This window comes from Castor canadensis, chromosome 5, assembly GCF_047511655.1.
Source record: "Castor canadensis chromosome 5, mCasCan1.hap1v2, whole genome shotgun sequence".
In the NCBI taxonomy this organism is placed as follows: Eukaryota; Metazoa; Chordata; class Mammalia; order Rodentia; family Castoridae; genus Castor; species Castor canadensis.
This window is the reverse complement of record NC_133390.1, coordinates 141,569,402-141,594,787: the sequence shown is the minus strand read 5'-3', so window position 1 is coordinate 141,594,787 and position 25,386 is coordinate 141,569,402. Positions and strand designations below refer to the sequence as shown.

Genomic DNA, 25,386 nt, shown 5'->3' with positions numbered 1-25,386 from the left:
GACCTATCTATTGCTGATAATGGGGTGTTAAAGTCTCCCACAACCACTGTGTTGTTGTTAATATATGCTTTTAGGTCTTTCAGGGTATGTTTGATGAAATTGGGTGTGTTGACATTGGGTGCGTACAGATTGATGATTATTATTTCCTTTTTGTCTATTTCCCCTTTTATTATTATGGAATGTCCTTCTTTATCTTGTTTGATCAATGTAGGTTTGAAGTTTACTTTGTCAGAGATAAGTATTGCTACTCCTGCTTGTTTTCGGGGGCTGTTGGCTTGGTAAATCTTCTTCCAGCCTTTCATCCTAAGCATATGCTTATTTCTGTCGGTGAGATGAGTCTCCTGTAAGCAACAAATTGTTGGATCTTCTTTTTTAATCCATTTTGTCAAACGGTGTCTTTTGATGGGTGAATTAAGTCCATTAACATTAAGCGTTAGTACTGATAGGTATGTGGTGATTCCTGCCATTTAGTTGTCTTAGTTGTTTGAAGGTTTGATTGTGTGTACCTAACTTGATGTTACTCTCTACTGTCTTGCTTTTTCTTATCCTGTGGTTTGGTGCTGCCTGCCTTTTCATGGTTAAGTTGGGTGTCACTTTCTGTGTGCAAGATCCCTTGCAGAATCTTTTGTAATGGTGGCTTTGTGGTCACATATTGTTTTAGTTTCTGCTTATCATGGAAGACTTTTATTGCTCCATCTATTTTGAATGATAGTTTTGCTGGGTAGAGTATCCTGGGGTTGAAGTTATTTTCATTCAGTGCCCGGAAGATCTCACCCCACGCTCTTCTTGCTTTTAATGTTTCTGTTGAGAAGTCTGCTGTTATTTTGATGGGTTTACCTTTGTATGTTACTTGTTTTTTCTCTCTTACAGCCTTCAATATTCTTTCCTTAGTTTCTGAACTTGTTTTAATGATGATATGTTGTGGAGTAGTTCTATTTTGATCTGGTCTGTTTGGTGTCCTGGAGGCCTCTTGCATTTGTATGGGAATATCTTTCTCTAGATTTGGGAAATTTTCCATTATTATTTTGTTGAATATATTACACATTCCCTTTGCTTGCACCTCTTCTCCTTCTTTGATGCCCATGATTCTCAAGTTTGGTCCTTTGATGGAGTCAGTGAGTTCTTGCATTTTCTTTTCACAGGTCTTGAGTTGTTTAATTAATAATTCTTCTGTTTTTCCTTTAATTACCATTTCATCTTCAAGTTCTGAGATTCTGTCTTCTGTTTGTTCTATTCTGCTGTATTGGCCTTCTGTTTTGTTTTGCAGTTCTGTTTCGTTCTTTTTTCTGAGGTTTTCCATATCCTGGCAGTTTTCTTCTTTAATGTTGTCTATTTTTGTACTAAGTTCATTTATCCATTTATTCATTGTGTTCTCTCTTTCACTTTGGTGTTTATACAGTGCTTCTATGGTTTCCTTTATTTCTTCTTTTGCTTTTTCAAATTCTCTATTTTTATTGTCTTGGAATTTCTTGAGTGTCTCCTGTACATTTTGGTTGACCCTATCCAGTATCATCTCTATAAAATTCTCATTGAGTACTTGTAGTATGTCTTCTTTTCAATTATTCTTGTGGGCTTCATTGGGTCCTTTGGCATAGTTTATCTTCATTTTGTTGGAGTCTGGATCTGAGTTTCTGTTCTCTTCATTCCCCTCTGGTTCCTGTACTAATTTTTTGCTGTGGGGAACTGGTTTCCCTCTTTTTTCTGTCTTCCCGTCATTGTCCTTGGTGTTGTTACTGTCCCTGTACTGTGTGCAATTAAGTATTTTCTAGCTTGTAATAATAACAATGGTAATATTTAGAATGGAAGGGTGAGCTGAGATGGAAAGCAAGAAGTTAAAGAAAAGGGGAAAACAAATATACAGACAAGAGGGAGAAAGCAGAACAAGGTATCAGGCAAGAGAGTTTCAAAGGTATAAATAGGAAGTGTTAGTGTACTAATTGACAGTAAGCTGAACAGACATTAGAGAGACAGAGAGATGATTGAAAATCAAAGATAAAAAAATAAAAAATAAGTATATGAAAGGAATATCTATTTATAAAAATGAATTAAAATAAAATGGAAAATAGAAAATTAAAAAAAAAAAAAAACCAAAAAACTTCCAAGTTTATATGCAATGCAGTTTCAGTCTTAATAATTTGGTTGTCTGTCTCAATCTCCACTCCTGGAGTTGGTGCCTCAGATGTTGTTCTGTAGTTGTCTCATCAAAGGAGATGCATAAAGTAGAACAAAACTATACACTCACACACACACACACACACACACACACACACACACACAAAAAGCCCCACCATGTGTCCCAAGTTCAAATGCAATACAGTTTCAGTAAGTTTTTCGGCTTGCAGGTGTAATTTGGATGTTCTCTCATCAAAGGGAGGGAGAAAAAGAAAAAAAAAGCATCTGGAGACAGTTCTGAGAGTGGTATCTGCAACTGTGGCTTGCCTGCCTGCTGCTCTCAGCCTGTAGCTGGCGGAGTTATTTATGCAGATCTCTGGGGTGAGCTAGCACTCACCTGGTCTGACAGGCTTTGCTTGTTCAGAGTTCTCCTTAGAGGGAGTCTCTGCTACAGGCTTTCCCCTTTCCAAGCACTGGGAAAGGTGACACTGCCCGGCGTTGTCAGGCCTGCATGTTTATTTACAGTTCATGTGGGAGGTGGGTCTTCCCCCCTCTCCTGTGCAGTTTTCCTCCCACTGCCACTTTCAGAAGCTTTCCTGCTCCTGCTTACTGGGCGGTGCTGCTGCTTCTGCTGGCCACCATGTTTGTTTACAGTTCACGTGGGAAGTGGGTCTTTCCTCCTCTCCTGTGGAGTTTTCCTCCCTCCACCACTCTCACTACTTTTTTTTTTTTTGGTGGTACTGGGATTTGAATTCAGAGCCTCACACTTGCTAGGCAGGTGCTCTACCACCTGAGCCACTCCACCAGCCCCCTCCACCACTCTCACCAGCTTTCCCACTCCTGGTTGCTGGGCGCGCCCCGCTCCCGCCAGAGCCTCTCCGGCCCGCCTGGCTTGTTTATTTGCAGCCCCGGGAAGGATTCCCTTACCCCAATCTTCAGCGCTCAGGGCGCCCCACCCTCTTTCCAGTGTGTCTTAACTGTTCTTATTGCTTATTACTCAGTTTCTCTTTTTTTTTTTTTTTTTCCCGGGTGGAGGTCAGTCTGTCCAGGGGGCTATGCTGCTCTGGCCCAGGCTTGTCTGTGGGGTACCGCGGTACTGCAAAGCTCACCTGGTCCGCGTCTTCCCAAGCCGTATGGGCGCCAGCCACTGGTGGCCCCGGGGGCCCTCCTCGTTTCTCTGTTTAACATGAAGTGGAGATTCTCTGCACCGGCTGGAGATGTGGAGGGGTCAAAGTTATGCCTTTTCTCAGTGATTATGCCTGCAAAGTGTGTCTCCAGCGTCTCTCCAAGATTTCACTATAGGAGGGTCGCTTTCTGCTTCCTACCTCTAGCCGCCATCTTGGAATCTTCTAGAGATTGTTATATTAAGTAAAATAAGTCAGATGCAGAAAGACAAGCACGGCCTGATCTTACTCATATATGGTATCCTAAAAAATTGATTTATTTTGTTCTTAAAGGTGTTAATGCAAATGTTGTTTTGTTTTAATTTCAAATTAGACTTGTTCCTTGTTAGTATGTATAAAATCATTTGGCTTTAAAAAATTAACCTTGTCTCTTGCAATCTTGTTCCAGGATTTTTTGTCCCTTGTTTGGATTTTCTACATAGACAATAATGTTATTACGAGCAAAGACAGCTCTATTTCTCCCTATTCAATCAGTATACCTTTTGTTTCTCTTTCTTGTCTTATTGCATTGTCTAAAACTTCCAGTATGATATTCTTAAATTCTCAGTCTGAAAATGCCAACATCCCTGGCATGTTTGAGTCTAGTTTTGATGCTTGATCTCTTAATGTGTTGGTAAGATATCAGGGGAGAAGAATTGTTATGCTGTCCTATAATTAGGTCTCTAAATTTTCATTAAGACTCTATTATTGAACTGCCAATGTCACAGGTGCTTCTTAGTCTCTCCTCACACTTAGGTAGGACAGGATGACTAGAACAGTCTGTAAGGTAGTATTTTCTTTCCCCTCTTTGGAAGATAAGAATGTGGTGGAGTTGTATATTTTCCCATTCCTGGGTTGGGTACCATCTGATAAAACCCCAGTAGTTAAGCTTTGGTAAAATAGTTTCTCTTCAAGGTAGGTCTTGAAACACAGTGTGGTGTAGGATGTTTAAAAATAGTTCCTTTTCCCAGAAGCATGAGAGGATCTTTTTTTAAAAAAAAAAAATCCACACTATGAAAACCTTGTCTAGCTCCTGGAAGCAAAATTCACAAAACATAAGAACCTTTAAACAATAGGTCCTCCCGGAGGTTTTACCTTTGAAACTAGTCCACCATGAGCTTGCAGCAATTTGTTGATTACACTTGAAGTTTTTCTACCCCAGGACTGGCTTCCTGAAGAGGTTTGTGGAGGAGGTTTCTGCTCAGATAAATTGTGGCTCTCTGTAACCTTTTGTCTTTCTCTCCAATTTTGGGTGCAAGAATTTGCCTGGTGCCTGCACTTCTCTGGTGAATCTAAGGAGAATTGTCACTTTTTTCAGTTTATTAAGCTGTTTACTTGTTAGGACAGGGTGAAATTGTGAAACTCACTACATGCTGGATTGGCCTCTCAAATTTTATACTTTAACCCTTTACTATTCTCACCAGTTAGGATGCCTAGAAAATGAGAAAGTCATGCTCTGGTTATCATTTCTGTACCCTCCTGATTCTTAGTTTCTTTGTACCTAGGGACAAAAATCAAATGTTACTTTTTCAGAAGAAAACTGTCAGATGCTCAGAAGTAAAATAGTGTGTACACATCTACTCTTTTTTTCTCTAAGGGAAACTTTAAGTTTGCACAAAATTTCCAACTTCCCAAAGACATCCATCAAAGTAAATCTTTATCATTTATGCTGAAATAGATATTTATTCCACTAAAAGCACATCCTAAAATTCTTTTCTGCCCCAACAGGTTTTTCATGGCACATTACAACTCCATACTATCTTGTGTCTGCTTACTACAGCTCAAGCCAGAGAACAAATTGATTTTTGATGAGAAATATGCCCTTCTAGGATTTCATTATTTTACCACAAACTTGGTCTAGGGCTCATAGTTTGTGAAATTCTGTCATCCATTATTAACAGTAACAGTGATGAGCATTGTGGGATATTTGCATTTTTAAAATGCTGCTTTCCTTCTTTAAAATTCTGTGACATATTTGGTCTCTTCATTCTTCTGTCATTCCTCAAACTTGACTATCCCTCCAAGTGCCTTGCTATGGTTAAGAGAGATGAGCCAGATTCTGTCTGTTTGAGGGGAATAGTACATACATCACTTCCAATTACATCTCTCCAGGCATTTTACAGGAGCAGTATCTTATGTATGAGTAAAACTTAGAAATCCAAACACCTGCCAAGAGGATGCATTAGGTAGACAGAGCAAGATCATGCATGCCGTGACTGAATGAGTCACTGTTGATTGTTCAGGTCACTCCAAATTCATTTCATATGATTTAAAGAAATATATTCATATTATTAGACTGTTGAAAAATCCTGAATATAGCAATTAGGTCTAGTTAGTAAGTTGCTATAGATCATAACATGTATATATAATTTCCTCAGACGTTTAGTTATAAATGTGGTTGTTTTGTTAGAAATCTGTTTATCTACTACCTGTTCTTCTTATGAAAGGTTATATTTTCTATCATCAGGAAAGGATTCTGAAAAAAAAATGAAATATAAATCTTTTTCCCAGTTATTTGTGTGTGTGTGTGTGTGTGTGTGTGTGTGTGTATGTGTGGTAGTGCAGATTAAACCTATAGCCTCCAGAACCCTAGGCAAGCATGAGATACTCCCCCAGTCCTTTTGTTTGATTTTGTTTCTGAGATGGGGCCATGTTAGCTTTGCTCAGGCTGGCATCCAACTTGGGATTCTCTTTCCTCCATCTCCAGGGTAGCTGTGATTATAGATGTGTATCACCACACCGTGCCTTCTTCCAAGTTCTTGAGGGAAATAGTGAAAACATATTTGATCTTGAAACCTGAACACACCTATTTACATTGTTACCCTGTGGTGCTTTGAAGAGCATGTTATCCAGGCCTCATGTGCTCGGTGGCATTTTTTTTAACATAAGGTTTGCTTATATCTTTCATTTTTCTTACATCTTTAAGCAAGCAAATATATGGAAAGGGGGCTAACAAGAGTAGAAGGAAAATGAATATAAGTTACACAATTTAATGTTTGCAATAGCTTGTTCAAGGTAAATACTTTGTGGAATACAGACATGTTTTTTGAGGTGTGGGGAGGGTTCTGTATTCGCTTTTTAACTCAGCACTTCCTGCTTGCCAGGCAGGCACTCTACTACTTGAGTCATGCCCTCCAGTCCTTTTGCTCTGGTTATTTTGGAGACAGGATCTTGTTTTGTGCCCAAGCCAGACTGAACAGTGATCCTGCTATGTTAGGCTTCCTGCTGCCACTGGGATGACAGTTGTGTGCCACTACACCAAGCTTTTATCCATTGAGATGGGATCTCACAAACTCATCGGCCTGGACGTACAATCCTCACCATCTCAGCAGGTGTATGCCACTGTGCCCAGCTCTTGGTTGAGATGGGATCTTCATAACTTTTCACCTGGGCTGGCCTCAAACTGTAGTCTTCCTGATCTTGGCCTCCCAAATAGCTAGGCATGTGCCACTGGCTCCTGACTAGCTACCTGTTTTGTTCACACAGATCACACCTTTCTGGTGAGGTATCCAATGTCTGATATGTCTGACTTCAAAGTCTCTTTTCTCTTCTTTATTCCAAGTTTTCTTGTAAATCACCCTTTATGTCTTTTTTAATTACTTGAATTGGTATGAAGACTTTAGTGTCTATATATTACTTTGACTCTAGGCAGCCAACAGGTAAAGCCAAATTCCAAAGATGGCAAAGATGTAGAAAAGAATAAAAGTCATTCCTGTGCTCTATATCCGTTGTGGAATTTCTAAAACTCACATATCACCTGTGTTATCAGTTCTTGCTCAGTTTCTTAAGTTCTGAGTCTTAAATTTCTGCATTACAAACAACTTCAAAAACCCAGTCACTGAAATAGCATTTGTTCTCTCGTTTGTGAGTCTGTGGGTTGGCTGTTGTTTAACTAACCAAGGCTGAACTCAGTCTGGACAGACTGAACTCTGAGCTTTTGTTAGGGCAGGTTTGCTCCCCTTGTCTCATGTCAGGTGCCAGACTGAAAGGGCAGTGGTAGCCAGTGGGTATTCTCTTTACATGCCAGCAAGACTTTTTTGAAGTTTTACCTCTGCTCATAGTCCACTGGTCAAAGTGTATCGAATGGCTGAACTCAACATCAGAAGGTCAGGGAACTATTCTCTACCCACAGAGAATGCTCTGAAAGGCCAGATGGCAAAGAGGTGTGAAGAATTGGGAACAGTTATCTATCCAGCATCCCCAAGAACAAAGCCATCCAGAGAAGATGCAGCAGGCTTTTGGCAAACTTCATGCTGTATCATATGACTCAATATGAAGTTTTAGGAATTCCCCACTTGACCTTTTTTGGAATGTCTTTGAAAATGATTTTCAGTATAATAACATCCAGCAGAATTCATTTGCATCATAGCATGTATTTTAAATTACAAAATATATATCAAATAGCATATTATTCTTAATCACAATGTTAGTCTCTAAAATTGCTTTAATCTCTATCTCAATCATCAAAAGAGTATCTGCCTTTCTTCTATAAACTACAAGTCTGGCCAACTGGAGAAACCCTCTTCAAGCAAATTTCTATTGCAATCAGCAGATTATTTCAGACAGTCCTCAGAATATATGGTGTTACAGCCAGCGCCTGCCTCAAGATTCAAACCTAGAAAGAAGAGATTCTCCTTGAGACCCACCATTCACCTTCAGGGATTGGACACTGAAGGTTTTCAGAAGAATTTCTGGAATTTTGAGTTTAGTTTACAAACTCTGAACTTCAGAGATGGACTTGTGATCAAAGAATAAAAGCCAAGTAATCAGAGGGCCTGTGGACCGCCTCCCTTTCGTTCCTATTGAGGTGATAATGATTAACGCTGCTAGGACAGTGACGGTTGTTCAGCATAGCTCCATTCTGAGAACCTTGCAGTTGTTTGTGCAGGTAAGAACATAGGAGCTTCACAAAAGAGCTTCTTGAAACAAAAATGGTTTGTTTGCCTTAGGAGGAAGTGACAAATGAAGCTAAAAGACCTTTGCACCTGAAACAGGTCCCAAACTGGAGGTAGAGAGCCCCAAGAGCCATTTTTTGGAACCTAAACCTTTCTTTCTCTCAGGCTGTGTTTGCAGGTTGTATCAAAGTCATTAAAGTGTCACTTGGGAAAAAAAAGTCATTTGAATGGGGTGTCTAGACCAGTAGGCACCAGAAAGCAGCATAGAGCTAGTTTCCTGCCCTCCAGTGAAAGGACTGATTTTCTTAGGCTTCAGGTAACACTGCAGACTGATAGGGAACCTTCCAGGACACAGGACAAGGTGGATTTTTCCCATGTTCCTCAGTATGTCATAACACCTGATGGAGATCCTATTTTGCTTTGAATCCTGAGGTGGAAAAGTAAACAAGAGAGATAGGATTCTGCCACATGAAGGTGTGTTCTAGCAGTATATATACTTGATACTAGACAAATAGGGCAGATACCATTTCAGACACTGATAAGGGCAGCAGAAGGGCTCTCTAATCCAAGGTGGAGTTTGGCTTTTGGTACTAAGAGTGCAAGAAGCCATAGGAGAGATCATAGCATGGATATGGCATGGTGGGCTCTATGTTCAGGAAGACTGTTGGCTCCCAGGATCACTGAATGAACAATTCAAGAAGTATAAGCTGCATTTGTATCTCTCAGTAGATCCCAATATAAGTCTTTTCAATTCAGATGTGATATCCTCAGTGAACTCCCTTACCCCAGCAGGGAAAAAAATTGTTCTTTTAAAAAAGAATTTTTAAGAAACAGCATTCCAGGAGTCTATGACATCTTTCATCTTCTTTCTCGGGAGACTTATCCATGGGTAGTAGGAACAGCTTGGCACAGAATAGAATTTGCTTCACGAGCCATTTCTCCAGTCATTATTATAATTCCTTAGGCAAAAGATGATTTTTAAAACACCCTTAGAAATAAAGACTAGAGCTCATAAGTTTGAAAAGCTGATGAAGCTTGCATAGATTGCAACCTTGTGTCCCATAAAAATGCAGTTCATTCATACATGTTTTTCAGAGCAGAGGAAAGGCAACTTTAAAGGAAACTTCATGTTTCACAATATTTTAAATAGATTAAAATGAAAGTAACTCCTGTCTGAGGCTGAATATTATGGGATTTGTGGCGTATCATTTACTTTTGGCATGTAATGTCAGGTTAAATGAAAGAACAGGTCTAAAGAGATTAATATGATAAGAAGTATAGAATTTCCCTTTTCTTTTTCTATATTGCAGCTAATTTTAGAATTCCTGCTGGATCAGCACTAAATTGAAGAAAGTAAAGCAAGGGGTTAGGTAGGACCATGGGGACAGAAGTTCTATTGAGAGCCAATGTGCTCCAAATTACTGGTTCCAATCATGTTCAGAGTGATAGTACCTAAATATGCAAGAGTATTTGTACCATCAGAACTGCTAGCTCTTCAACATTTCTAGTCTGTGGGAGGAAGAACTCTTTGAACCCCACCCATACTTTGCAAGGGAGACATTAAATGGTAGAATGGGCTCTGCTACCTGAGAAAGAGAGTAGCACATTGGCTTCTCTGGGTATCTCCTGTGTAGGAGGTACTCTGCTTGGCACTCTGAAACAAATAGTCTACCCATAGGAGCTTCCAATTTGATTTCCTTTCTTTGGACTTTGAAATACTATAGCACCTGGACTAAAGTCTCTGGACTTTATGGAATGTTCTGTTCATCCCATAGAGTTGAGGTGACGAATAACATGTCAGCACTGGATTAAGATGTGAGTGAATTGAAGTCAGGCAGAACTATGCTTCTGTACTAGCCCTTCCCTTTGCTGGAGTTCTTTGAGAGCCACTTTTTCTCTTCTAAAACAATGGGGATGATCACATACATCTTGAAGGGGAGTTTTGAAAGCCAGAGTAGTCTAGCTCCTAAGAACAACCTGGGCTTCCACCCCATGCCCGCCATGGCCACATGCAGTATCACTGCATTATCATCAAGCAGAAGTAAATTCAGACTGCATCAGTGAGTAACACCAAGTTTACTGAAGCTTGCATAACAAACTCAGACCATACTATGCACCACTTTTGGCAGTATTTAATATCAATCCAAGTAAATTATCCTTCAAAACACCAAAGTTGCTGTCTAGTCACAGGCCAACTTCTCTTTTTTTCCCCCTTTACCCTTGTTCCCATTGGATTGATGTCAAGATTAAATGAGATAATACATGTAAATTCTCAGTTGAGTGATTTCTACATACTAATTGCTCGATAAATGCTAATAGAAGTAGCAGGAACAGTTTACTATTATTTCAAGAGTATTGCTTAGTGGGCTATATTTGCATGCCAATGGCCTCAATTGTCTGACCTCCAAACTCTCCAAAGTAAAATATTATTATACTTTCATGTTGAAGCCTCTGTCTCTATCTTTCCAATTTGTACAATTGGTGAATGTGCCAGAAATTATAATTAGATAAGACTGGAGAAAGGGTACTATCAGATAAAACCTTATTGTCTCAGGTTCGTGAGTATTTTTTATTGATGTCATAGTTTGGCTTCCTTTAAAAGCAGATTTAAAGGATGGGGCTTGTATGCACATAGTTAATTTGGGGGATGATTTCAGAAAAGGAAGTTGGAAAGAATGACAGACAAAGGAAGCAAAGAAAGAGTGACAGATCAAGAAATTTGCCACTTTGGACAGTAACAGTTTCATTGAGCAGCTCTGAGAAACTGGAAAGCACAGACCTGAACATTATCCCAACTGATAGGTGAAGTACATTTGTAGGGGGCTCTGATTCCCTGTCCCTTTGAGCTTGCCCTCCATATGTCAGAGTGAGCTCTGGCCAGCAGAAGGAGCCCTCAGGTAAATGATGCTGGCAGTTGTAAGTCAAGTCAGTGTGGAAGTAAATGGCATATACCAAGAGGATATATGTGGAGTATGGTCAATATCTGCCATGATTATTCAACTTATTAATATGCCATTGTATATAATATATATATTCATATCAGAAAACCTGCCTTGTCTTCCATTATCTGAGTGATAGGCTATGAATGCCTCCTTTTTGCCAACTGTGGTGGCCTTTTGTACTCCCAAGGGAAGCTGGTGACACCCTTTTTAGCATTCTGCTGCTGTGTTCACCACAGTAACAAGGGCCCGTGTCACTCTTATTACTTCACCTGTTTTATCTTTTGTGAAACTCAGCTGTAGCCAGAATTGTTTGAGTGGCTGCTCTAGCAATTGCTTAACGGCAAGGCTCCTTCAGCTCATTTCTCTCAAGTAATTTGATTTCATCATGTTACCAGAATTGCTTCTGTGGGCTGGAAGGAGGCCTGGGGGAGGGATTGACAAGGGCAGCTCTGAAATAAAAAATAAATTTACTGTCCGATACAATCCCGTGCCTACCACACCCTGTGCTGTACCCCTCAATCTTTCCTCCTCACCTAGGAAAAGTAGGGGGGTGGTGAGTGCATGTATGAGTGTGTTTGTGTGTGTGTGTGTTCAGGAGGGATGAGGAAAAAATGAAAAAAAAAAAAGTGGTCATGCACTTTTGTCTCCTTTCACCTGAGCTCAAAAGTAGACTCATCTCATGTCCTCTAGGTTCCCATCACAGAACTTTTGTGTAAAGATGGAAATATGTTATGAATGGTTATTGTCTCTAAAAAATTGAGTGGAGCATAATTTTGCATCCATGGACAACAGTGGTAATCCATGTTCAACTGACGTGAACATTCTGATCTCCCGGGTTATACATTCTTCTCATTTAGGACAGTCAGCCTTGCATCGATGCTAAAAGTCCCATGTTTGATAACTTCATAATATTTTAATTTGAATTTGTGTGTGACTACTACTAACAATAATGATAATAATAAGAATACAAATAGCACCATGCTTTCCTCATTAGGACTTGGCAGGGAAAGAGAGTTCACACTTGGATGTGAAGTTAATGTGCAGAGTTAAAGGGAGTGTGATTTTTCTAAACCACTGCTTCTAACTTCTGGGATATTTTAGCAATTTGGTGCTTATAGTTACCTGAGGGCTAGTTAGTAGGACAGCTAATTTTTAAACATAAAATTGCTAGTTTTTTTATTATGGCTTTGGGCCAAGTGCCTTGCTGGGTGGGATGGGATTATACACTAAAACCCTTTGAGGTAAAAACCACTACAGAAACATTTTTCAGCTGAGGATAAAATGATCCAGCACAGCAACAATAGTTTTTAGATTTGTGGTATGGAAACTGGTCTCTAAATTGTCTTCTTAAAACTCCTACAAAAACAACCATAGTTAAAGCAGGGGATTCCTGGTTACATATGCAGAAGGTGGTATTGGGTTAAAAGGCAAGAGAAGGAGGCCCTGGGCAGCCTATAAATTGTACATGGAGTTAAAATTTTTAAAGATGGGCTAATTATACCTGGTATTATATTCAATTTAATTTTCATTTATTTTTTGAAGTAAAGACCTATTTGAAATAATTGATTTAAGGTATTACTATATGCCTGTGTACAATATGGCAATCTATACCTACAAGCAGACTCTCATTTTAAATTTTAAAACCAAAGGTAACTTGTTTCTAACTCTAAAAAAATTATCATTAGCCTAGGAGAGTAAGTCCTGTCTCTTTGTGTTAGTGGAATATGCTGCCATTTTAGTGTAACATGTTTGAATATTATATCAGGGAGACAAACAAGTTCTACATGGGAACCTCTAGAAAAAGTTAAAGATTTTTGGGAATTAAAAGAATTGCAAAAAGTTTAAACTGGAGAAGAAAATTGATAAAGTCAAAACTGGATTCACTGTAGTTGTATTGAAAACATTTTGGGTTGTCAGCAATTCCAACAAATAGTTCAGAGGAATGATAGAATTTCAATGAGTTTTTATTGGTATATCCTCCTATAGTGAAATTTTATGAAAAGCAATATCAGTTTAGTAACTGAGTTAAAGGAAAATATCCATCTAGTGAGTTATTTGATGTGCTATGGGTATAAACCATGCAAACCCAACTTGCAGTTTCACTTTTTCTCTTTTATTTCAAGTGTTTTGATGTTCTATTGACAGAGTTTGTACTTTCTTGGGTTACAAATGTGACTGCTTTGTAGTGTGAAGACAGGCAAATCACAAAACTTGTCTGAGCTTCAAGTAATAAAGAGTATTGAAGAGACTAAAACTATCTTTAATCACTTTTAATGTGGTCAAGAAAATATAATTGGAAAATACATCTTGAAATTATTTTAAACTTCCATATAGCTCTGGTGGGAGTGTAAATTGGCATAGCTACCTTGAAAAAACTACTTGGCAGAATTTATCAGTCAAACTAGCAAGTAGATCAACAACTCCACTTCTTAGATATACACTCACGAAATAAGCGTTTATATCCACCAACAATTGTTTTTAGATTTGTGAGCTTGGCCATACCAATGTTCATAGCAGCTTTATTCATAACAGCCCCAAACTGGAAATGAGCCAATTGTCCATCCATACTAGAAAGGATGAACAAGTTGTGCTGTACTCATATAAGGGAATATAACATGACAATGAAAAGGAATAAGCAATATTATTGTAAGTAATCACATGAATCAATCAAGCATACCCAATATTGAACAAAACATAGACACAAAGAATATGTATTTTATAGTCCCATGGATATAAAGTATAAAAAAGATGAAACTAAGCCTATTGTAATAGAAGTCAGAATAGCTATCACCTTGAGGGGTAGATATTAACACAGGAAAAGGCAACTTTGTGGAGTATTGAAAATGTTTTCATCTTGAACTGGGTGATGATTTGTGTATATGTGTGTGTGTGTGTATGTGTGTATGTGTGTAAATACATATATAAATATTCAGTAAGCATTTTCAATACAAAAGTAAATAGAAAAATCCATGTATACATTTTATAAAAGTCAGCTCCTACATTTACAACAAAAGGTAACTTTTTAGTACAGGAGTAAGCTTTGGAATACCAGTAGAATCAGATTCTGTGCACACCTGGGTATACACAAACATAACTCCCTTCATGGCTGGCCCTAAATTATTAATGACTTGTTCAGTCTCATTGACTTGGAAGAGATTTTCCACGTAATCTTTTTCAGTGATTCATCTGAAACCTGTCTGCAGCCTTCCTTCTGGGTAGCCATTCTGCTTTTGTGAAAAAAAGTCCCCTGGTGACTAGAATACATGTGACCTCCTGAGGCAGGCCCTGCTGTCATTTGGAACCGATCCCCAGGCTAAAATCTATCCATGTCTATCATTGGTCTTATTTGTAACCCCTTGGGGTCTTATAGTTAAGTGGACAAAGAACTGTCCTTTTCTATTTATCTTGAATGTCATGCTTTTTCTTGTACATACATGCCCATTGAAAGCAGGCACATTTTCACAGATATGTGTCTTGATATTTCCTCTTTTTGTTAATCATATATCTTCCCCAAGGGAACTATATTTTCTTATATGTATCTTCTCAACATTTATTTGTCATAGATGAAATAAGGTGTTGAGAATATAACAATCAACTTGGGTAACATCTCGGCATCCCTTCTCCCTCTCCATACTTTAAGGCTGATGTGCTCCCTTTGGTGAAGCTTTTCCTACTGTCAATAGCAAGATCCACAAGTCTGTAATCCATTCACTCACTCAACTAATATTTATTGATCATCTTCTATGTCTTAGTAATGTTTTAGGTATCCAGTTATAAGCCAAGACAGATGATGTCATCTGCCTCCTGTTAAAAAAAATTGATCTTTTCTATCAAAGTATTTGTTACCCTCTTAGATTACTTAAAAATTCTTCAAGTCACCATCTTAGGTGGCTTGCATGTTTAAAGGGTCTTTGCTTCCTGTACAACTCCATTGCCTACCAAACTGCATACCTTAACCCATCCCCGAAGCCTTTTAGTCAATCCAGGGAGATCATGAACCTTTGACCTGGACAAATCCCAGGTGGGGGCAGTTATGACTGTGCCAGGGATATAAGGAGGAGCCACTGTCAGCCATCTTGTGCTTGCATGTTGCATGTTTTTGGCACCGGAGGGTTATTAATTCCAACACTCCTTAGAATGATCATTCTGTTAAGATTATTAATCACATATTTACATCAACAAATGTAAAATTGGGTATTATGAATCTATATGATGCAGAAAATGTATGTGATGTTATGAAAGCATAAAATAGTCACCAATGTCAGAGAACTCTTCTTTGGGGAGCTAGTTACTGGGCAGAGGACAAATAAAAGTAAATATCAATCAGAAAAAGAGGAGGGAGATGTTATTTCAGGAAGAGGAAGTGGCATGAAAGGGAAAACACAAAATAACACATTCCAAGAATAGAATGAAGCCAGTAAGGTTGAAGTAAAAACAACAAAGCAATACAGCATGAGATGAACCTAGAGAGACAAGAACAAGTCCGACCATTCAGGGGAGAAGTGTTGACATTAATGTAGTGTGTGGTCTGAGAATAGAGTGTACTTCAAATGCTTGTATAAAGGGCATTCCTTGGAAATTAGCTGAGTAAACTAAATAGAAAACAGATTTTTAGATTGCTCTGTTTAGTAACCTTAGATTAAAAATGATACATCAAGGTCCAGTCAGTGACCTATAGAAGAGGTGGCTAAGTCAGAATGGGGGAGGCTGCTTTTGAAGATGGACAAGTCAAGTAACTGACAACCAGGTGTTGGGTGGGTTATACTCAAATATTGAAACCACCCAGGGTTATGGCAAAACCTGAGGTTACAATGAAAACCATAATTCAGTGCCACAGGCTTTGATGAATGTGAGAGACTGACCAGGAGGTCACAGATAATTGAGATCTGACCATAGTTGCCATGGATCTGTAAGAACTTGTATAATTTCTCTGTGGGGAATAAATGTCTTCTAAAGGTGAATGTTAATGTAGATGGCCATTGCAATTTAATGCAATTACAATATTTATTAGATTTCTATAGCCCTATAATTTTGTGTTTGAATAATTATTAAGCATATATAAAAGCTAGAGAAGAATTTCATGAGAAGAGAAGAAACAGGAAATACTAAGACAAGACTTGAAGGGCCCTTGGGACTATTGGAGTGGGTTATATTAAGTGAAGGTGCTCACATTTATTCTATAAGCCCAGGAGAGTCAAGGTTTGTCTAAGGTTGGCTTGTGGTAATAGTCATGGATGAGGAAGAATTGCTTAGTATTGGTGTACTAGATAGTTTGGAAAATGCTGAGAAGACCAAAGGAGTCCAATTATAATATATAAAATTTTAGAAATAAATTAAACATATTGTGTAAAAAAAAAGAGTCAATTCGCACATCAGACCTTGAATAAGATCAATGGAAAAGTGAGAGAGGTAAAACATTTTAGAAATTCAATGCCTTTAGGACTCAGTTACCTGCAGGCAAAGTGATCAAATACAGCAGTGACCAGGAAAGGAGTAAAGCCACAGGGAGGAAACAGTTAGCCAAAGAGGTTTGTTTTAGGAAGAACACAGATTGCATTTTTTATACTGTAGCATATCACGGAAAGTGTGACTTCAAATGTTGGTGTTAATCTCAGTAAGGAAGTATACTGAAAAAGCCTCCTGTGGTTAATTCTAAAATGGCAAACACTCATCTTGTCCTCCTTCTTCCACTTTGCAGCCCCCAGGTACTTATCCTGCCTGTTTCTCCTCTTTACTTACCCTCCTCTTTCCCATCATTTAACTCCTTGGTGCTTATAGTTTACTTCTCAGTTCCTCGTTTTGCAGCAAACTTCTCCAACATTCTGTCATTTCCTAGTGAACCCATCCCTCTTCTCTTACTTCTTTTCATCTGTGTCTGCCCACCTTGCTGCACTTATCATACTGTCTTGAGGTTGCAATTTTACCTATCTAGATTTTGCCTCAGACTTGGGCTTCTAGAGGATAAGGACAAATTAAAAGTGTCTATATGTCCACTTCTTTTTGGTTCAATAATAATTTGGTTAATGAATTAACTATTTCAATTAAAAGGTTTTTTTTACTAATTTAGGTGTTTCATATTTTAAAACATTCCTTTAAAGAAAATGTATAGGACTAAACAATTTTTAACAAGTTCACAATCCTAAATGTTGAAGATGAATTTACAAAGACTCAAGAACTTGTGCACATTTTCAATATCATAGTTGTTCGTTCTGCTCTATAAATTAAAATAAATGAAGTTTAGCCCTGCCTTGTTTTTCCCTCCTTCCTAAGATACTATCTTGAAGCATCTGTAGAACCATAATCAGAAAAGCAAAGATTGTTCTTAGAAATTGGAACAGCACTCTTGGTTCCATTGTCTCACACATTTTCTCTGAAGGACTACTGAAATCTGAACCATCAGTGTGAACTACTACCACATATATTTGCCCTCCCATAAAACTGGGTATTTTAAATTTCTCCATTTAAATAATGTCTGTCTCTTTCTGAATCAGAACAGACAATAAATAGAAAACATGGTCATAGACAGGCTAGTGGATGATGCTGGCTAATGTAGACTGTTTAGAATAAAAAGAAGACTGAGTTTAGGAAGTTGAGAATCATATACATTTGATGGATGGTTCTAGAAAAAGGACCCAGGGGACAATTGGTAAAATAAATCAGAGAAAGCAGTTTTGGAAAGTCCAGGAGGAAATCGGAAAGTCCATTGAGACAGAAAGGATTAATGGTTATCAGGAGCTGACAGGATGAGAGACTGGGAATAATAAATGGGTACAGAGTTTCCTTATGTAAAGATTAAATTATTCTGTAAATAGTGATGACTGTACATCTTTATAAACATTTTAAGAACCTCTAAATTGTGCATAATATAAGCTAAACATAAAAACAGAGGAAAATCCAATAGTGAAGAGATATTAAAACATGAAAATCAAGAAAACTGTATCTAACACCAGAGAAGGCAAAAAAATTTACTTTTCGTAGAAAAGTAATGAAATTTCCGAATGTGCGCTCCTTTTCGCTGGCATGAAGTATAAGTCTGTTAGTCTTGCTGCCCTTGTAAAACCGAACTCATACTCCAAGATCAATTTAGTTCTTGTGATAATTTTGGCCTCAAACATCGTTTCCAGTGTTCCTAAATGGAGCAGGAGTTACCTTCATTGAAATAGCGTTCTGTGGTATACGTATTTGGCATGTCTCACATGGGTCCTCCAACCCTTATTACTTGGTTTTTTTCTTAAGCTAAAGAGCATAATAAACTTTAATCTGAGCACTACATAGGAGAAGAATCTATGAAAGTGCTTTGCAAGGTATTAAGCATATGCAAATATGTTTAATTGATATTGTTATTCATAACAATTTGATCTTTTACATTTTTTAAACTCTATGCTCTTAGAGGAGTATCCTCTATTGCCTTGTGTGTAGATCACAGGCTTTGCATCCATGTGTAACATGCTGAGTGAGGCCTGCCTTGCTCAGTACTTACTTGTTGAACTGAACACTATTTAATAGGTGAATTCCATTCTCATGCTATGATTGACCTCTCTATTGCCTTCATTCTTCTCTTCACTTGTTTAATTCTGTTCTTCACATAGGTTTTCCAAATGAGCCTGCTGCAGTCATTGCCCTCAGTACCATTAAGGAATGGCTGGCCAAGAATCACCCTGAGGTAAGAAGAACAGCATAGTCAATGGCATTCCAGATGGAGTAATTTGGTCACTTGATTAAAAAGTGGCAAATAAATTCCATTAATTTCAGCTAGATATAGTCATTGAGTTAACTGAACATTCTTCATTTGTGTTCCATGAGTAATTGAATATTCTCCTGTAGTCACCTGACTGCAGTAATTCTATTGATCAGTTTTATGGTGCAGATAGGCAAAGTAATCAGATTAATTTAACCATAATCTCATCTTTATATTTTTGGATAGTATGAGTTGTGTATGTGTGAACAAGAGAATAGAATGGTTTTCATTAAGAATAATGGTTCTGTTCTACTATTTTCCTTAAAGAGTCAAATTGTCTCTGTGGACAGGAGATGCTTAGCCTGAAATTTTTTTGATATCATATGCTAGCTTTATTTATAATTAATCACTTAATTTATAATTAATTAATTATAATTTATAATTTATAATTTATATTTATGATTTATAATTAATCATTTCATTGTTCCAACAACCTTAAGACACATTTGGGGTAAGGTACCGTTATCATCATCCATAAGATTAGCATGGATTAAATAATTATTAATTACATTGTTATGACCAGGATTTTTTTAATGAAACTAAATGCTTCCATCAGAGTATTTATCATGCCTCCTATTCTGCTTATTTAGTAAAATTTTGGGGTATATTCAATGATAAACATTATTTGTTTACCAGAATTTTTCTGATAAACAAAACAACAAAATAACTAGAGACCATGAAGCTTTAGGTTTCAGAGTTTTTGTCAATTTATACACTATAACAGCAAGTGGGTTTCAGACAATGCACAATGTACATTTTCCTTCTGAATTTTTCCTCCTCAGATAGTAACACAAGTGTTGCAAAGAGTTTTTTTTTTTTTCATTTTGATGAATTACAAAAATAGCTTTCTCTTTGGGTAGGGGATGGATTATTTAAAAATGGTTGGTTATATAAACAGGTTATAGGAGTTTCCTAGTGAGAACTAACTCTTGATCTCTGTGTTTAAAGAAACAGCAGGGCTGAGGGCATAGCTCAAGTGGTAGAGGTCCTGCCTAGCAAAGTGTGAAGCCCTGAGTTCAAACACCAGTACTGCAGAAAAAGAAAAAAAGAGAAGAAAAAGAAATGCAATGTCATTTTCTAATTATTATTTCAACAGTTCTTAGCTAGATAGGAACGTTGTTAACCCCAAAGACCACATGGCCATACATACCTATTTCAATACTTGCTTTTTTGCTCCCTCTTTCTTAGAAATGTATAAATATGACAACTTCAATTTAGGGGATACCTTAAATTACCTCAAAGAAACAAACAAACAAAAAAACCAAATAACTAAAATAGCCAGCTTACAAAATATGTATTTGACATGAGTTATTTCATTGTTCCAACAACCTTAAGACACATTTGGGGTAAGGTACCGTTATCATCATCCATGTCCAGCATGCTTGAATAAAGTGTTCAAGATTGGAAAGCAACAGAGGCTGACTCAGTTCTCATGACTCTAGAAGCCTTTCTTGTTCTGAATGCTATTGAGGCCAGGAGAAAAATTCATTTCCTTCAAAAGCTGGTTTTCTTCATTACATGTCGTTGGCATAGAAAATGCTCCTGACCTATACCATCTTCACAAAGGTACAGCATGTTTTGTAAGTGATAGTTGATAACAGAACAAGTCCAGTAGTGCATATTCATCATTTTCACTGAATAATAATGCAAGAACATACCCAATGGAGGGAGTTCACATATGTATCCTCAATGTGTGATGAAGGTAAGCATAAACACTTCTCATAAGGATGTGATAATGGAGAGTAAACCTATTGGTCATACTTACAGCTCATTGACAAATTCTAGTGATGGGTTAACTAGTTGAGCTATTTAGAAAGTTATTTTCTGTAAAATTTCCTTTGTCTGGTGTCTCCTACTTAATATACATTGTTTTTGAGTCCATTCTTTTGATTTCATGTTCTTTGCTTGCACAGCTCTTAAGTCCCCTGTAGGAAATTTAGATAATTTGGATTGGGAAAGACTGCAATTTTAAATATCCTGTGCTGATTTCCTTTTGAAAGAGTCCTTGTTTTATTATTATCTGACTTAGTTTGAACTAGTTAATTTGAACACATCAAGTTTTAGTGTTTAAGTGAATTGTAAGTGGTAGATCATAGAAAAAAGCTATACAAATTGATTATTCTGAAAGTATTTTGATTTATTTTTTGCTCCGTTAAAACAAACTAGGTTAAGGACTTATGAAAGAATATTGCTTCTAATTCGGTTGTTTTGTCATTGAGGTATTGTTTTGATGTTCTGATTATTTCAGCTATTTATTCATTAACTCACTCACTTGATAAATATTTATTGAATCCCACTAAGCACCAGACACTTTTTTGTATAACAAGGACAGAGCACTGGAAAACAAAGAATTCCTGTCGTATGTTTGTGATTTAGGAAGACAGAAGTAAAGTAAGTAAAAAAAGAAATAAGAGAGTTCAGAGAGTGCTATACAAAATAAAACATGGTAAATACATGGTGAATTGTTGGGTATTGTAGTTTTAGAAAATGTAGAGACTACTCTGAGGATATAATCTTGGAAAAAAGATTTGTACAGTGGGAGGGATTAGACTAAGCCACACAAAAGCCTTGAGGTAGGACATTCCACACAGAAGAGACAACAAGAAAGAAATTCAAAGGGGAGAAGGAGCTTACTTTTGAAAAGCAGTGGTCAAACACCCATTGTGGTTGGAAATATAAGTGGCAGGAGGAAAATTTGGAGACCCAGACAGGAGCCAGATTATAGGGTTTTGTGGTTCACAGAGAAACTGAATTTTACTCTGCGTAGTGCAAGGTTCTTGAAGGACTTTGGGAAGGAGGTTAACATGATCTATTTCACCTTAATAAAACAAGTCTGACTGCTCTTTGGAAAATGGCCTTTAAAGTTATCAAAGCATGAGGGGGAGGACCAATTAAGAAACTCCTGCAATAATTCCAAACAAAAGATAGGATGCGTTGGAGTACAGTTATAGTAGAAAAGGAAGCAACAACCATGAAGTTTGAGACACACTTTATTTATTTATTTATTTATTTAGAATTATTCATTTATTCACATGTGCATACATTGTTTGGGTCATTTCTCCCCTCTGCTCCCCAACAGGATTTGGGAGCTGTTTGCAGCAAGGATCGACTAGCTTATGCCACAGTTAAAAACAACCCCCAAACCTCAGTGTCAAAACAGAAAATGTTCTTTATACTCTTTATCTTGAGTAAACAGAGGGTACTGGCTTAGTCAGGAACCCAAACTGACAGGTATTCTGCCATGTGAAATATTGCCTATCACATGACAGAGAAAAATAATGAGTTCTTTTGTAGAAATGCTTCTACAAAGGAATTATGCATGTAACTTTTCCTCACATTTCATTTTCCAGAGAAAGGCACCAAATGACTGAGTTACAGGAGCAGGAAAACACAATTATTTCATATGTTCAGAATAAAACAAACTGAGTATCAGCAAAAAGTAGTAATGTCTGTTACAGAGGTAAATCTGATGTGGTACATAGCAAAACAGAAGAGTCAAGCTGAATTTTTGGCCCATGCCCCTGAGTAAATTTTGGCGCATTTACTGAGATGAAGGAAATTTTTATAGGATCATGTTTATACAAAAAATTTAGAGATGAAGGAAATTTTTATAGGATCATGTTTATACAAAAAATTTATAGAAAACAAGAATAATGTTGCAGATAGTTAAGTCTGAGATGATTTTAAATTTCCAAAAATAATTTCAAAAAGAAAATTTGGCTATTTGAGCCCAAAGCTTGATTTTTAAAAATATGAGAAAAACATGGTGAAATTTGGCATTTCACTATGACACCAACTTGGGTTTGGATCTTAGTCTGAGATTGTGTGAAAGAAATAGGACTATGGAATATATTCATGTCAACTTAGATAAGATAAAGGAGAATATGTGGTAGAAATGTATTCTTATTCATAAGAAGAAAAGTCTGGAAATTCAAGGGGCAGACATAGAGCATGGTTTCATGAGTGAGTAGAATTCCAAACTATAAATCCAAGTTGAAGCAAAATACTCATTTTTATCCCCACTCTTTCTCTCAGTCTCTCTCTCTCTCTTCTCTCTCTCCTCCTTTATCTTTCCTGTACCACTATTTCATTATTGTCTTTATTGTTATTTTGCATATTATCTCCTATACTTATTCACTTGCTTACATATAGCCCCATTCATAGGTCAATCAACTCTGTTTGAGGCAAGGCCAAAATAGACTCAGGTGAGTAAGAGTGTATGTTCTGTGACTCTTAGCTGATAAGATCCCCTGAATTTTTCCTTTACAAAAGTGGGGAATTGATATGATGTGATTCTTCCATCGGTGACTATAGTTCTATTATCCAGATGAGTATATGATTCAGTGGTGCACATTGTTTTCATGTTTAGCTGCCATACACAATAATATTTGATGTTGTCATGTAATTAGTGAGGTTTCACACTTCACTGTTTACTTACCCTTTGATTTCTAAACCACCAGGAGCGGACACTTTTTCTTTTACCTCAACACAACAGTTGATTTGACTCTATGTGATTTTACAAATCATTGCCAGCTGGTTTGGAGGAATACTTCTATATCCAGAGAGCCCTGACTGAAGTCCTTGGGTCCACAATCCACCTGTTCAATTTTCCCAAATTCTGAACTGAAAAGGGATTGTATCACTACATAGTTAGGAGGACTTGAGAATCTGAAGAAGGAATCCCCATTGAACAAATCATATACAGTTAGCTCTAACTACGGAAGAGATGAAGCAGCACTTTAACAAAAAACAGGAAGAGAATTCTCAGGAGGGTAGAATAGGAGCACAACAATTTTGTGCCAGATCTAAAACCTATAATGTCTCCCAAGTAGAAAAATTAAAAACCCAAAACAAAATTTTCACTGCTGAGGACTGAATTATTGCTATGAGAAGATCAGTTAGATGAATTATCTCACAACACAGAACATAAATACAAAGAAATAGAAAACTGAAGAAAGAATGTACATGGCAGAGAAATCTAGGGTTCAAGTCTGAAGTGGGCAGTGGATGAAAATTACCCACTGGCATTTTTAGCTAAATTAGGATTAAGAATTTATAAATTCAGAAAACCCGAGCAAAAGAATATTAGAGTTAGTTATTAAAAAATTGACAGCAGGTAAGCATAATAACCTTCTCATAAGTACCCATTTTTCTCATGTAGTAACTTTATTACAGAAACAGGGGATGTTATGGAAATGAGTAATGGAAATGTGGCCCAGGCTTCTAACTTGGGATGGCTGCTCTGTGTTATCATATACACAGTTTCATACATTTCTCATTTTTCATGCAGTCTAAAAATATCATTTCATGTAAAATAATGATTTCCCCACTCTACAGCTCTGAGACACCACATTTGTATCTGGAAGTTAGCCTAAGAAGTGCTTTTACAGTGCCTTTTCTATTGTTCTACCCCAGGGACTCATATGGCATTTGGCTATTGGTCTCTGGGGCAGTGTACATATTTGTAATTTTTTTGCTGTAGAAAGCAGAAGAACAAGATTCTTTCACCCTTAAAAGCTACAAATGACCTGACACTTGAGATATTTCTAAGTCATGGAGGTCATAGTCAGTATTTCAAATTCCCCAAGGGAAAAACATCCTACAGCATACACCTTCGTATGTATACGAAGTCCTTTTAGGGCATCAGGAACCTAGGTGAATATTCTGAGCAGGAAGGGTCAGTGGATTTCTAGGGAAGTTTTAAACAGAAATCTTGAAGTACTAATCAGGTATCAGTTGTCCCATGACAGAAACCTGAAATCCCCCTACCAGGCCCCCTCACCAATTATAAAACAACAGACACTTAGCATTCTAGGAGGATCTAATGAAAACCATGGGTATATGCCATCACCCAGAGCAAAGGTTACACTTCAACTGAGGCCAGGCCCCTTATTTGTATCTGTCGAGTACTGAATCTTTCCCACTCAGCTACTCCATGGGAATTTCCTAACCTCCTTTCTCATACAGACACCTTCTCCCCAACAAACAGACTCTATTGTTCTGGAATAAGAGCAATTTTAATGGGAGAACTTTCATTTCAATTTAGTGTGTATATAGATTTTGATATCATTGTCATGGAGGAACTTTAGCTCTGCATTTTGAAAACCCAAATCAGTTTTCTACTATGTAGGAAGAAGGTGGAAGTTTTCTCTCATTGCCTACAGAGTTTGAGTTTCTGCCTGACATGTAATTTTTTAAACTGTGTTTTTAACACAAACAGATTTTTGTTCAGAATGTTAAATATCATCTATTTGTCATTTACATTGTTTACTCTGTGATTTCTTAGGAAAACACAGCACCTGTGGTATTGCTGTTTGTCACTTCCTGTAGTGTGCTTACAGATGTGGCCAGGTGTGTTGAGATGCTGTGTACATGTGGCAACATCACTTTGAGACATATCCAACTCCATGATTCATTTCTAGCTGAGGTCACAGTCCTTACCCAGTCTCATCTAGACCTAAAGTTCAATCAGTGGTAACCAGAAGCCAAAACTGGTTTTGAGTTCACCATTGGTGTCCTTTGGAAATAAAGACATT

The 25,386-nt window shown here is 37.4% G+C and overlaps 1 protein-coding gene across 10 annotated transcripts in view; it reads left to right on the top strand.

Annotated features, from left to right (window-relative positions):
- The window catches only part of Macrod2 (mono-ADP ribosylhydrolase 2), a 2,131,419-nt gene that overhangs the window by 1,530,879 nt on the left and 575,154 nt on the right, over positions 1-25,386 (top strand). For all 10 annotated transcript variants that reach the window (XM_074074308.1, XM_074074312.1, XM_074074314.1 and 7 more), the window contains one exon: positions 18,702-18,775. In XM_074074308.1, coding sequence (XP_073930409.1) covers positions 18,702-18,775 — 74 coding nt within the window. The remainder of the gene's footprint in view (positions 1-18,701; positions 18,776-25,386) is intronic.